This window comes from Pan troglodytes, chromosome 9 (assembly GCF_028858775.2).
Source record: "Pan troglodytes isolate AG18354 chromosome 9, NHGRI_mPanTro3-v2.0_pri, whole genome shotgun sequence".
NCBI classification, from domain to species: Eukaryota; Metazoa; Chordata; class Mammalia; order Primates; family Hominidae; genus Pan; species Pan troglodytes.
In genome coordinates this window covers 22,542,673-22,558,499 of record NC_072407.2, presented here as the reverse complement: position 1 = coordinate 22,558,499, position 15,827 = coordinate 22,542,673, and the positions used below count along the sequence as shown (strand labels likewise).

The 15,827-nt window shown below is 38.0% G+C and overlaps 1 protein-coding gene across 3 annotated transcripts in view; it reads left to right on the top strand.

The window, feature by feature from the left end:
• The window catches only part of TSG101 (tumor susceptibility 101), a 58,443-nt gene that overhangs the window by 16,024 nt on the left and 26,592 nt on the right, over positions 1-15,827 (top strand). For all 3 annotated transcript variants that reach the window (XR_010147507.1, XM_001173373.6, XM_016920549.3), the window contains 3 exons: positions 1,540-1,663; positions 4,273-4,339; positions 8,606-8,697. Coding sequence is in view for 2 of the 3 variants with exons in the window: in XM_001173373.6 (XP_001173373.1) it covers positions 1,540-1,663; positions 4,273-4,339; positions 8,606-8,697 (283 nt within the window). In the remaining variant the exon portion in view is untranslated. The remainder of the gene's footprint in view (positions 1-1,539; positions 1,664-4,272; positions 4,340-8,605; positions 8,698-15,827) is intronic.

Here is a 15,827-nt window from a genome sequence, read left to right as displayed (position 1 = left end):
CTGGGCAACGTGGCAAGACCTTGTCTGGGGGGAGGAGGGGTGTAAAAAGTAGTTTCTATGAAGATGGTTAGCCTATCAAGGTGATTGAGTAATTCTTCAGAACTCAGTGAACTTATGAATGAAGTACGTGAGATGAGATACACACAAAATAGATTAAGGAGTAAAAGAAGAATAATCAAATAAGCCATTTTGAACAACTTTGTCTAGCACAGCTTAATTAGTGGTTGGTAGATATTTCTTTTGTTGTTTTTTGTTGTCGTTGTTGTTGTTGGGTTTTGTTTTTGTTTTTTTGAAACAGGGTCTCACTCTAACCCAGGCTGGAGTGCAGTGGCGCAGTCATACTGCAGCCTCAACCTTCCTGGCTCAGGTGATCCTCCCGCTGCAGCCTCCTGAGTAGTTGTGACCACAGGCGCATGCCACCATGTACAGTTAATTTTTTTGTAGAGACCAGGCTGGTCTCAAACTCCTGAGCTCAAGCTGGATTACAAAATGGAGGGGAAAGTGCTGGAATAGACCTAGAATTTTTTAAATTATGCATGCTGCAAAATAGCCTTATTTGATCCTTCTGCCTCGGCCTCCCAAAGTGCTGGGATTACAGGTGTAAGCCACCACCCCTGGCCAGTGCTCAATAGGTATTTGAGAGAAAATCTTAGTAACTCTTATGAAAAAATAGGAATCTCTTTGTCATTGTTGGAAGGAAAGATCCTTTAACAATTCACCCCGTTTGTACTACAATCTAGCAATTTCTAAGCTAGAATCTACGTATAATTTTTTTGTTTGTTTTGAGACTGAGTCTTGCTCTGTCGCCTAGGATGGAGTGCAGTGGTGTGATCTCAGCTCACTGCAACCTCTGCCTCTGGGGTTTAAGCAATTCTCTTGCCTCAGCCTCCTGAGTAACTGGGACCATAGACGCACATCACCACACCCGGCTAATTTTTGTGTTTTTAGTAGAGATGGGATTTTGCCATGTTGGCCCAGCTGGTCTCAAACTCCTGGCTTCAAGCAGTCCACCCACCTTGGCCTCCCAAAGTGCTGGGATTACAGGTGTGAACCACCTCACTTGGCTGGAATCTACCTGTAATTTCAGAGTTCATAATATCTTTAATAAAAATTAATTTTAAGAACACGTATTTCCAAGATATCATTGATGTCTTTTAATGGCCTTAAATAATATTGTGACTGTTGCTCATATTCATCCCTAAATTTGTACCAGTATACTTATAATACATTGTACAGTGGCAATAAAATAAATTTTTGTTAGTTCTGTGGAGTCAAATGAAGAGCAAAACTCTATGAATTTTGCAATATGCTGCTTTAACTAGTGCTATTTTTATATACTTGAAGCAAGAACCTTGCTGCACATCATGTTTAAAACCACTGAACTCTATTAAAATAAATTAATTAAATGAAATTTTCATGATTGGGGTCCTACAAAGAAAATTATCAAGCTGAGTTGAAAACCGATGAGAAATGGCTAACCTTTTTCTTTTTACTGAAAAGCAACTCTGTAGCTGACTTGAATTTTTTTTCATTTTTTAGCCACAGTCAGACTTGTTGGGGCTTATTCAGGTCATGATTGTGGTATTTGGAGATGAACCTCCAGTCTTCTCTCGTCCTATTTCGGCATCCTATCCGCCATACCAGGCAACGGGGCCACCAAATAGTAAGTAGAATTGAGATTTTACTTTAAAACTCATATAAACAAAAGAGAACAGAAACCTTTGTAAAAAAAGAAAGAAAAATTAATGACTTCTTTGCTTTTTAGTTTATCAAGCTAGTGGATTTTTTGGAAGTATTCTGAGGCCCCACATCTGCATGTACAGATTCCCACCAAAGACTGGCATTTGGGCTTCCATTTGTAGGTAGAAATCTAAGAATGGTTGTGCTGGATTCCAAAATGGAGGAGAAAGTGTAGAATAGAGCTAGAATTTTTACAATTATGCATGCTGCAGAATAGCCTTATTTGATCAGCTTGGAAGCACATATAACTTGAAAGGTAGTCTGACCTCTCCTTTCTCTTTGCAACTACAAAATCAGTGTTGTAGATAAGGATTAAGGTCAACTGAAGCGTTCACATTCACCTATTCTGGGTATACACAATTGGACATCTAGCTCTTAGCTTTCTTCTCTTTCGTACAGCCAATTCATGATTTTACCTTGTGTGGAGTGATGGGAGCATGGAGAGAGTGTTGCTTCTCCCCTAATTGGAATATATTATCTCTGTTACCTCTATTTTCTTGAATAATTCTTACTGATACTTAAAAATCACTCTGAATAATTGTGAGTTGGTTGTACTTATTTTGAATTTACTAAATCTGCATTGATTTCACTGTGTTTTGAGCTGTGACTTTTTTTTTTTTGGTAAATTTTCTTTAAGATTATAATTAACCAAACTTGTTTATCTTACAAGACAAATTATATGTGCTTTCATTTTTCTTCTGCTGAAAATTGTACTTTTTCCTTTTTAATCCATTCTTTCCTGAGGAACATCTTGGTTTATAAGCTGAATGGGAATTTAACAGAAAGAATTTTTGAACCCATTTCTCTTTCCTTCCCTACCTTCCCAGAATAAGCTTGATTTTAGGATTACTATTTCTTTTAGTAAAGGTACTGGTAATTCCTTTGGATCAGAAATTTGTTTTTATCTTATTAAATTCTGTTGACTCTAGTGCCCAAGAGTAGAGTATCTTGCTTAAGTTTGAAATACGAAATATTTGGCCGGGTGTGGTAGCTGTAACCCCAGCACTTTGGGAGGCCGAGGTGGGGGTGGATCACCTGATGTCAGAAGTTCAAGACCAGCTTGGCCAACATGATGAAATCTCTACTAAAAATACAAAATTAGCCAGGTGTGGTGGTGCATGCCTGTAGTCCCAGCTACTCGGGAGGCTGAGGCAGATGTTGCAGTGAGCTGAGATCGCATTACTGCACTCCAGCCTGGGTGACAGAGCAAGACTCTGTATCAAAAAAAAAAAAAAGATATCAAATATTTCCTAGTCTCATTACCTTTGTTTATTTGCTCAGATAATATAGCGAGTGACCGCTATGACAAAGGTAACCTTTTCAGAAATTCAGGTAGTCTCCTAAGCAACTTTTTTTTTTTTGAGACAGAGTCTCGCTCTGTTGCCCAGGCCAGAGTGCAGTGGTATGATCTGGGCTGACTGCAACCTCTGCCTGCCAGGTTCAAGTGATTCTCGAGCCTCAGCCTCCCAAGTCGCTGGGATTACAGGCCCCCACCACCATGCCCAGCTAATTTTTGTATTTTTAGTAGAGTCGGGGTTTCACCATGTTGGCCAGGCTGGTCTCGAACTCATGACCTCAGGTGATCCGCCTCGGCCTCCCAAAGTGCTGGGATTACAGGCGTGAGCCACCGTGGCCGGCCTGCAACATTTTTTTTTTCCTAAATTTCTTTGAGTTTTAAATTGACATTGGAAGTGCAGTATTCAAGAAAGAGACTGTACTATTGTTACTGTTGCAATTCAATTTTGTACTCAGTCACTGTAAGTCACGTTAAACACTCTAGAGCAGATTCTTTACTATTTTTTTTGTCAGTTAAGCTCAAGATTAACTTCTCTTTTTCTTCCTCTATGTTGATTAGCCTCTTGGCACCACTGATCTTAGTTCTTTGGCATTCATGTTCTCTTTAAAGAATGTATAAAGTATTCTTTAAGCTTGCTGGGTTTTAACCTTTTATCCCTAGTATTTCTAAGCTTTTGTTTTGTTTGTTTCTTTGTTTTGAGATAGGGTCTCACTCTGTCACCTAGACTAGTTTTTAACAGTCTGGATAATGTAAGTTTTGTGTAAGACTTCTCATAGTAGTTTGAAGTCTCTTAAAGTCTTTAAACCAACAAAATCAGCTGTGCTAATTGGCCAACATAGTTATAAAAGAAATATCAAAAGATTTATTAGATATAATAAAGAAGTTACTCTCTAAGAAGTTAACCTTGGACCAAAGAAGGCCAGAATTACCTTCCTCTAAATTTGAAATTGAACTTGCTCTTAGGTAATAGACTTCTTGAGAACTTTAAAAGCTGACCAGGTTGACCTGTTTGCCAGTTCTTTTGGTAGGGATTGTCGTAAGTATTGTAATTCATGTTTAATGATTTCAGGATTATGAAAGGGAGAGGTATTTGTTTTGTTTTGGTGCTGAGATTTGGATTTTTTAACTGTGTGAAATTTTGCTGTGTATTGACAGTGTGATGTATATCTTATTCAGTAGCCTACATATTCAGGCCTTGTATATTATTTTTACAATGTGAAAAAAATTGTTTTTAGCTTCCTACATGCCAGGCATGCCAGGTGGAATCTCTCCATACCCATCCGGATACCCTCCCAATCCCAGGTAATGAAAAACGTTCTTTTGAATAATTGTATTACAAATTCTTCTATTAGATCTAGAATCAAAATAATTTGCTAATTAGGGCATTAAAATAAATTTAATTGCAATTTAGTGGAAGATAAAACTTGGTTTATTCCTGGAATTTATTTATTTATTTATTTATTTTTTTGAGATGGAGTCTTGCTCTGTCACCCAGGCTGGAGTACAGTGGCGCAATCTCGGCTCACTGCAACCTCTACTTCCCCAGTTCAAGTGATTCTCCTGCCTCAGCCTCCCTAGCAGTTGGGACTACAGGCTGTGCCACCATTCCCTGCTAATTTTTGTATTTTTAGTAGAGACAGGATTTCACCATGTTGGCCAGGCTGGTCTCAAACTCCTGACCTTGTGATCTGCCTGCCTCAGACTCCCAAAGCGCTGGGATTACAGGTGTGAGCCACCATGCCCAGTCTATGTATTTTTTTTTTTTAAAAGAAGAGAGTATTATAAAATATTTTTCCCCTTGGCTGAATTCATTATAACTAGCATTCCATTTAATATTTCAGCTATCTATACTAGATATACAAATTTCTTAAAAGGACTTCAAGATCAAAAACCAATTGAGATCACTGTCATTACTCAACCCATTTCTTTCCTCTTTAAAATAAAAATGCAGCCCAGGAGCTGCCTTTCTGTAGATTGAAAGAAACTCCTTTCAAATTATACACACACACCTTAAAATTCTAGCAATAAGGCCGGGTGTGGTAGCTCACACCTGTAATCTTACCCAGCACTTTGGGAGGCCGATGCAGGCGGATCACCTGAGGTCCTGAGGTCAGGAGTTCGAGACCAGCCTGGCCAACAGAGTGAAACCCCATCTCTACTAAAAATACAAAATTAGCCAGGCATGGTGGCACATGCCTGTAATCCCAGCTCTTTGGGAGGCTGAGGTAGTAGAATTGCTTGAACCCAGGAGGCGGAGGTTGCAGTGAGCCGAGATCGCGCCATTACACTCCACCCTGGGCGACAGAGCAAGACTCTCTCTCAAACAAACAAAACCCCACAACCTATCTTTTCTATACATTGCAGGAATCAATTAATGGTTCAGATAATGGGGTCAAACTTGTCACATGATATTTACTTATTCAGTTCATAGACTACCTGTACTATCAACCTTTATTATCCATTTAGTAATAACATAGGTAACTAAATTAAATTAACAATGAAATCAGTCTGTTAACACACACTAGAAAGTCAATGATAAATAATTACTAACCCATGTTTTAAATGTGTACTTGTTTCAGTGGTAATCTAGGAGTACTCTCCAAAGGTGGTCTTTGGGCTAACTTAAAATCCCACTCAGCACTTTGGGAGGCCGAGGTAGGGATTGCTTGAGCCCAGAAGTTGGAGACCAGCCTGGGCAACATAGTAGACCTCATTTCTACAAAAAAAATTAAAATTAGCCAGGCATGGTGGTGTGAACCTGTAGTCCCAGCTACTTGGGAGGGTGAGGTGGAAGGATCACTTGAGCCTACAGATCGAGGATGCAATGAGCCGTAATTGCACCACTGTACTCCAGCCTGGGCAACAGAGTGAGAACCTGTCTCAAAAAAAAAAAAAAAGATTGGCATATACTGATGCCAAGATGAGACTTCCAGCTGCTCTAACAATTAGCAAGGAAAATTTAACTCTGCTAAGTCTTCTTAGTTTCATATAACCCAGTCATAATCCTCATGGATAAATGCAGCCAGATTTCTGAACACATGTCATAGGTAAATATATATATGTACATATATAATATCTAGGATCTTGAAAGTTAATTTAGCAAACACTTCATTTCTGGGTTGTCTTAATTTCACAACTTTTTAGAAGGTAATAAGCATTCTGTCACTTTGGATAGGTAAGCAGAGATTAGAAGAACATTTGTCAGGGACAATAGAGAAAGATTCCTTTGGTAGTAATATATAAGCAGGTTATACATTTTAGATTTCTTGAGGCCCTAAATTTTCTGATTAAGTTCTAGAAATGGAATCCTACCTGAAGCCTTGAAATTACAAGGCTACTGAACAATTGCTAGTAAAAAGCAGCTTTGGACATACAGGGAATAATTGTTGAAGGTACACTATGGAAATGGACTTCTGAACAATAAAGCTACAGATGGAGATTCTCTGAAGTTAATATCTGTAGGCTTAGAAGAGTTTTATACCAAGTTACAAAAAAATTCAGCAATGTGATCACATTATCTTTGCAAAGGTATGCAAAATGGGAGAAACTCCAGAAAAAAAGAGCAGTTTATCCCAGTTTTCAGAAAGGTGGATTTAGAAATTTCAGTAGGATTGACATTTCTTTACAGCATTATAGCATGGATTACTGAAGAGACTAGAAACAAAAGTACTGTGTTCAGTAGCCTCCAGCATGTGTCCACTAGGAACAAAATGCTTTTTTTTGGTCTGATTTTGCTTTTATACTGATATATAAGAGAAGTACCATGATTACATTGAATCTTCAGCAAGTCATATATAAAACTTAGTTGAGGACAAGTTATAAAGTGGAAGCTGATAATACAAATAGGAGAATCTTTGAACCACTGCATCGAAAAAGGATTATTGACCATAAACTCAGAAGGAGCTCTTGCTCCAGTGTCCTAGGCTAGCTTTTTTTTTTTTTTTTGAGATAGGGGCTTCACTCTGTTGCCCAGGCTGGAGTGCAGTGGCATAATCTCAGCTACTGTAGCCTTGACCTCCTGGGCTCAGGTGATCTTTCAACTTCAGCCTCCCAAGTAGCTGGGACTACAGGTGTGTGCCCCTACACCTGGCTAATTTTTCTATTTTTGTAGAAATGGTTTCGCCATGTTGTCTAGGCTTGCCTTGAACTCCTGGACTCAAGTGATCTACCTGCCTCAGCCTCCCAAAGTGCTAGGATTACAGGTGTGATCCACTGCACCCAGCCTGGGCTAGCTCTTTTTAATCAGTAATTTTAATGCGCTTGTAAAAGGCAAATGTCATAGAATTGATAATTATAGCTAAAATAGGATTGAGATTTATTGTCTAACTAACCAGGTGGCCAGTAATCATCCTATTCTAATTTTCTTCTTCATTGTAAGGGAAACACTGACTAGTAAGCATTCAGAGGAAAGCAATTAGATCTGAAAATCATGTCCTGAGACAAATGGTTAAAGGAATTAAGAATAGTTAGGGCTGGGTGCGGTGGCTCACAGCTGTAATCCCAGCACTTTGGGAGGCTGAGGCGGGTGAATCACGAGGTCAGGAGATTGAGACCATCCTGGCTAACATGGTGAAACCCCGTCTCTACTAAAAATACAAAAAATTAGCCGGGTGTGGTGGCGGGCACCTATAGTCCCAGCTACTCAGGAGGCTGTGGCAGGAGAATGGCGTGAACCCAGGAGGTGGAGCTTGCAGTGAGCTGATATCACACCACTGCACTCCAGCCTGAGCAACAGGGCGAGACTCCGTCTCAAAAAAAAAAAAAAAAAAAAAAATTTAACCTGAAGAAGAGAAGCTTGAGGGAAAAATGTTAGAAGTTCTCAAATATTCGAGTTTTAGGAGTCTCCAAATAGTTGAGTGTCTTCCAAAATGCAAATTTAGGACTCCTATTTATAAATTATATTGAAATGATGTTTAATGTTAAATAGAGAAAGATGACCATTTGTCAGGGATGTTATAAATGATGTGTGTAGATAAGAGATTGTTGGAAAGGTGATTGGAGTAGAATACCTCTAAGGAAAGTTCCTCTGACTTTGATATGAATACATGAATGACAGAAACTGTCCAGAAAGTGAGAAAAAAGGTTTTTTTTTTAAACTACAGATGAGTTTGGTACGAATGTTATCAAAAGAGGAAAAAAACTATTTAAAGACAAGTGTTTTCGGGTTAAATATCCCCAAAGGTTACCAATAAGCCACAGGTAAAAATTAAATAGTATCATTTTCCCACAGACTGAGAAATCGGAAAAGTTCTCTCACAAATTACTTGTTGCTTCTGATGCTGTTGGATTGTCCTTAGAAATACTCTAGTTACATTTCCGCTGCTATGAGGGTGACTCTCATATAACTGGGACCAAGCAAGAGCATTTAGCCATTTAAGAGTAAATGCAGTGTCATTAATACAATTTCCATAGAGCTTTACTTGAATAAACACTTGCAGCTCCAAAACTATAAATTCATCAACTGGTAAAACAACCATATGTCAAGCTTAACTTCCTGAATGGGGTTCTTCAAAATACTATAAGGTTGGGTCATCTTAAATGTTAAATGTTTTTTGTTCTTGTCTTTAGTGGTTACCCAGGCTGTCCTTACCCACCTGGTGGTCCATATCCTGCCACAACAAGTTCTCAGTACCCTTCTCAGCCTCCTGTGACCACTGTTGGTAAGTACCCTTGAAAACTTGTGTTTCACCATATAAGCAAAGTCTAACTCCCTATTGTGAAAAGCACATTTCACTTGTGAATTTTGGACTACTCTTTCTTCTTAGAGGAAAACCTATAATAATGTACTATAATCTTAAACTTGAAGTAAATGACTTAACATATAAATGAACCTTCTACCAGGGCATGAAAATAAATCTGATTAACTCATCAATCTTTCTTTTGATCACATAGTTTTATTTGTGAGCCAAACATGTGTTGAACTATTAGCAGATACATAGATTTTCCTAGCTTGGTTATATGTGAAAACAGATCACCATCATTAAGAGAAGAAAGTAAAATGGGTTAATATGAGCAGGTCAAATCAGACAAATTATTGAAGACCAGTAGTTTTTGCTTTTTGTGTTTGCTTATTAGCGTTACCTGAAATATAATTTTCTTCAACTAAAAAAACTAAGGCAGTGAGAGAATTTCTTTAGACTCCAGCCTTCACCTATGCCTATCTCCCACTACCTGCACCACCATATCTGCCTTCTCCCTGTTACCATAAGTTGGTTATCTTTGCTTCTATCTAAAGCTGATTTCTCCACTAGACCTTATCTCCTCTAATGTACTCAGGGGCATCACTTCAGCAGTTCCTCTCAAGTTTTGTTCTCTACTGGATGACTCATCAGCACAGAGAACCATGCCCTAAAAAAGCCTTAAAGAGTCCTCTTGAGACAAACAAATGGAAAGACATTTCATGCCCATGAAGAATTAATATTGTAAAAATGACTATATTACCCAAAGCAGTCTGTAGATTCAGTGCAGTCTGTGTCGAAATACCAATGTCAGTTTCCATAGAAATAGAAAAAGCTATCATAAAATGTATATGGAACCAAAAAAGAAGCCAAATAGCCAAAGTGATCTTGAACTAAAAGAACAAAGCTGGAAGCATCATACTACCTGACTTCAAAATATATTACAAGGTTATAGTAACCGAAACAGCATGGTATTGGTATAAAAACAGAAACAGACCAATGGAACAGAATAAAGGACCTAGAAATAAATCTACATATTTACAGCCAACTGATTTTCAGCAAAGGTGCCAAGAACATATATTGGGAAAAAGACATTGTTCATAAATGGTGGTGGGAAAACTGGGTATCCATATGCAGAAGAATGAAAACTGGACCCCTATCTTGCACCACATACAAAAATCAACTTGAGATGGATTAAAGACTTAATGTAAGACCCAAAGCTATAAAACTACTAGAAGAATACATAGGGGAAACCCTTCAGGACATTGGCCTAGGCAACCATTTTATAGTTAATATCTCAAAAGCATAGTCAACAAAAATAGACTACTGCGATGATACTAAATTAAAAAGCTTGTGAGCCAGATGCAGTGGCTCACGTCTGTAATCCCAGCACTTTGGGAAGCCAAGGCGGGCGAATCATTTGAGGTGAGGAGTTCAAGACCAGCCTGGCCAACATGGTAAAACCCCATCTCTCCTAAAAACTAAAAATGCAAAAATCTGGGCGTGGTGGTACACCCCTGTAATCCCAGCTACTTGGGAGGCTGAGGCAAGAGAATTGCTTGAACCTGGGAGGTAGAGGTTGCAGTGAGCCGAGATCGTGCCACTGCACTCCACCCTGGGCAACAGAGCGAGACCTTGTCTCAAAAAAAAAAGCTTCTGCACAACAAAGGAGATAGTCAACAAAGTAAAGAGACGACCTGTTGAGTGGGAGAAAATATTTGCAAAGTACCCATCTGACAAGGAACTAATAAATATACAAGGTATTGAAACCACTCAACAGTAAAACAAACCATTAAAAAGTGGGCAAAGAACATGAATAGACATTTCTTAAAGGAAGACATACAAATGGCCAACAGGTATATGAAAAAATGCTCAATATCACTCATCATCAGGAAAATGCAGATAAAAACCACAAGGAAATATAATCTCATCCCAGTTTGAATGGCCATTATTAAAAAGACAAAAAATAAAAAAATAACAAATGCTATTGAGGATGAGGAGAAAAGGGAACTTATACAATGTTGGTGGGAATGTAAATTAAAGCCACTATGGAAAACAGTATGGCAATTTCTAAAAAAACTAAAATTAGAACTACCAGACAGTTCAGCAATCCCACTGCTGGGTATTTATCCAAGGGAAAGGAAATCAGTATATTAAAGGAATACCTGTACTCCCATATTTATAGCAACAGTATTCATACTAGCTAAGATATGGAGTGAACCTAAGTATTTATCAGCAGATGAATGGATAAAGACAATGAGGTATGTGTACGCAGTGGAATACTGTTCAGCCATAAAAAATGAAAACGTCATTGTAGCAACATGGATGGAATTGGAAATAAACTAGGCGCAGAAAGACAAATATCAAATGTTCTCATGTGGGAGCCAAAAAACTTGATCTCTTGGAGGTAGACAGTAGAATGATAGACACCAGAGACTTAAGAACGGTGTGTGGGTGGGATAGGGCTTATGAAGAAAGGTTGGTTAATGAGTACAAACATACAGTTAGATAGAAGGAATAAGTTCTAATGTTTGATAGCAGAGTAGGGTGACTATAGTTAACAATGTATTGTCTATTTCAGAATAGCTAGAAGACTTAAAATGTTCTACCACATAGAAATGATAAATACTCAAGGTGATGGATACGCTAAATACCCTCACTTGAACATTACATTCCGTGCAGGTAACACAATATCACATGGTACCCACGTAAATATGTACAAATATTATGTATCTAAAAAAATTTTTTAGGCCAGGCACAATGGCTCACACCTGTAATCCCAGCACTTTGGGAGGCCAAGGCGGGAAGATCGCGAGGTCAGGAGTTGGATACCAGCCTGGCCAACATGGTGAAACCCTGTCTCTACTAAAAATACAAAAAAATTAGTTGGGCGTGGTGGCGCACGCCTGTAATCCTAGCTACTCAAGAAGCTGAGGCAGGAGAATTGCTTGAACCCTGGAGGCAGAGGTTGCAGTGAGCTGAGATCAGACAACTATACTCCAGCCTGGGCAATAGAGTGGGACTCCATCTCAGGAAAAAAAAAAAAAATATATATATATATATTTATATATATTTATATATTTATATATAAATATATATATATTATATATAAACATATATTTATATATAAATATATATATTTAAATATAAACATATATTTATATATAAACATATATTTATATATAAACATATATTTATATATAAATATATATATTTAAATATAAACATATATTTATATATAAACATATATTTATATATAAATATATAAATATACATAAATATAAATATATATAAATAAATATATAAATATAAATATATGATATAATATATAAATATATAAAATATATATATATAAATATATAATTATATATTATATATAAATATATATATTTTATATATACATATTTAAAAAAGAATTCTCTTCTCTATTCTACTTTTCCTGCCACCACTATTGGATGTCTTCATTCTTCTCTGAATAACTCCTTGAAACAACTCTCTTTGTTATCTTCAGTACCTCTTCTCCGTTTTTCTCTTAAACCTCCTCCTTTTGGACTTTTTCTCATACCATTTTGCTAAAACTGGTCATGATTACCAATAACTTTTTGAGGTTACATCCAATGGATAGTTACTATTCTCATCTTGTCCTATCAGCAGCATTTGACACAGTTGGTTACTTCCTCCTTGATACACTTTCCTCTTGTTTTCCAAAACACCATGCTCACTTTATTTTCTTCCTGTCTCATGGGTATTCATACTTAGTCTCCTCTGCAAGTTCTTCCATTTTTCTTAACATTGGTGTGACCCTGGCTTAGTCTCCTTGGCACTCTCTATCCTCACTCTCCTGATAATTTCCACCAGTTCAATAGCTTTAAATACCATCTCTGTGCCCCCAGTTCTCAAATTTATGTCTCTGACCTATACCTCTCTCCTGAACTCAAGATTGTTATATCCAGCTGCCTTTTCAGTATCTCTACTTGGATGTTTAATAGGCATCTCAAACTCAACCAAAACCGAATTCTCAATCTTCCTAACACCTGCCCCATCTCCATTGTTACCTACTCTATACTCTTTGGAGTCATCCTTGACTCCTCATCAGGAAATCCTCTTGTCTTCAAAATATATCTAGAATCTGATCACATCCAGTGCTGATCCAAGTCACCATTATGGCTCATCTAATTTACTTCAAAAGCCTTCCACAAGATTTCTCTGCTTCTTTCCTTGTCCCCCTACATCTCTCTTTTTTGACACAGCAGCTAGAGTGATCCTAATAAAATATAAATAAATTGTATCACTCCTCTGCTCAAAACCTTCAAGTGATTTCCTGTTTCACTCAGAGTTCAGTCCAAAGTTCTTGGGCCCAGAAGGCCCTACATGATCCTGCCTTCTTCCCCATTACTTTTCTGACCTCATCTCCTACTGGTCTCCTGTCTAAGGATTTGTCCACGGCCTATTTCTGTGCATGGATCAGCCAGGCCTATCTTTACCAATTTGCTGCCACCACCACCACCAATCCCCCCTCCAACCCCCCACCCACATACTCAACATCCAGAAGAGTGCTTGGTATATAGAAGTTTGCTGTTAAAGAGATTTGCTGAGTTCCTGAATGAACATAGAATCTTGTGAAGTTTATTTTTCTGTTATGTTTTCTGATAACTTGTAACCATCCTGAGGTCTGATGTAAATGTCATCCCCCCACCCCATAAAGGGTTATTTCCACCGTTTTTCTCATTGATACACACTATTCAGGTTCCAGTGGTGTGGTTTTGATTTATTAAAATGTATTTGTCATTAATGTAACTATAATATAATGAAATGATTGGAGTTAGAAACCTAAATGATAAAAGGTCTTTAATCCATAAGCAAAGCACACTAAATCTGGTGAAGCTCTCTTATTTTGGTTCAGCATTATCAATAAAATAGGAATAGTGCTGTTTGTCACCCTGTTTCTCATTGAAATAATAGTATAATCCTTTTGATTTGTAGAGAACCTTAGTTTACAAAGATCTTTTTTATATTAACTTGTTTCATTACATTAGGTACGAAGCATTTTTTTATAGCTTAGATGATTTCCATATATCCAAAGAATAGAAATGTGTGGAAAATGGTATATGTGGAATCAGATCTCATGTTTATGATTTTTGAACGGGTAATCAAATCAACTAATATTTTACTCTACATTTTCAAGAGTACTGTCTTAGGCATATAGGCTAGAGGCAAATTATTTTATGATAATTTAGGATATCCTTTAATATATATTGTTTTTCTACCCTTTGATCTTTACCTACTTGATTTGATTTTTTTCATCATATTTCATTAGTTGAACATTTAGTAGTCTGTTGAACTTTAGACTTAAAGGAAAGCAGAAACATAAAAGTATCATTTACATATTAGAGTCCACAGTCACATTTTCTCAGTATATCAATGGTCACGATTTGGGCTGTTATTCTGTTACTGAGGCCATGAGAAAGAATGAATTTGGTTATTTATCCTTGTTTTTTTTGTTGTTGTTGTTTTTGAGACAGACTCGCTCTGTCGCCAAGGCTGGAGTGCAGTGGCGCGATCTCGGCTCACTGCAACCTCCACCTCTCAGGTTCAAGCAGTTCTACTGCCTCAGCCTCCCAAGTAGCTGGGATTAGAGGAGCGTACCACCACACCCAGCTAATTTTTATATTTTTAGTAGAGACAGGGTTTTACCATGTTGGCCAGGCTGATCTCCAACTGCAACTCCTGACCTCACCACCTGCCTCAGCCCACCAAAGTGCTGGTATTACAGGCCTGAGCCACCACACCTGGCGCTATCCTTGTTTTTTGATACAGGATCTTGCTCTTGCTCAGGCTGGAGTGCAGTAGTGCTGTCTGCCCACTGCACCCTCCATCTCCTGGGCTCAGGTGATCCTCCCACCTCAGCCTCCTGAGTAGCTAGGACTGTAGACACATACCACCATGCCCGGCTAATTTTTGTATTGCCCAGGCTGGCCTTGAACTCCTAGATTCAAGTGATCCACCCGTGCTGGCCTCCCGGATTACAGATGTGAGTCACTGCACTAGGCTCCCTTGTTCTTTTTGAAACTTAGCAGTTTCACTCTGTAGATTTATTTTATTTTATTTTATTTTATTTTATTTTATTTTATTTTATTTTATTTTATTTTATTTTATTTTATTTTATTTTATTTTATTTTATTTTATTTTATTTTATTTTTGAGACAGAGTTTCGCTCTGCCACCCAGGCTGGAGTGCAGTGGCATGATCTCGGCTCACTGTAATCTCTGCCTCCTGGGTTCAAGTGATTCTCCTGCCTCAGCATCCTGAGTAGCTGAGACTATAGGCATGTGCCACCACACCCACTAATTTTTGTATTTTGTATGTTAGCCAGGCTGGTCAATCTCCTAACCTCAGGTGATCCACCTGCCTCGGCCTCCCAAAGTGCTGGGATTACAGGCATGAGCCACCTCACCCGGCCTGGATTTTAATTTTATGGTGTAATCTGAATTAAGAAAGATTTAAAATTTACCAGATGTTCAAAAATATTAGTATATAGTATGGTACCCAGAAGAGAATGGTGTTCCACTCAGTGACACTTCCATATGTTGTGAATTTATGTGTGAGGAATGTCAGTGGACTAATTGGCCCCTCCCTTGGAGGATGTACTCTCAGCTGTGCTTGTGCCAGAATCTCCAGGTTTATTTGATCTCTGTAGAGTCCTTTTTTTTTTTTTTGAGACGGAGTCTCACTCTGTTGTCCAGGCTGGAGGGCAGTGATGCAATCTCAGCTCACTGCAAGCTCCACCCTCCAGGTTCACGCCATTCTCTTGCCTCAGCCTTGATCTATGTAGAGTCCTTTTATCAGAGTGCTATAGACATCTTCAACCTCAGTTTACATAGTGTTTTGAAAACTAACTAGGGGAATGAGGAGGTGGTAGTCGGTGAATAATGAAGGAACAAACCAATTCATGTAGCAAAAAAAAAAAAAACCTAACTGGTAGTATGCATTGAAACTTAACACAAAGATTCTTTTTCCTGTTACTGTAGGAGCAAAACATAAACTGACTATACCTATCTTAATCAGTTTCACATACAAGATCCCTGAAAAATAGTGGGTATGGATGGGCACCA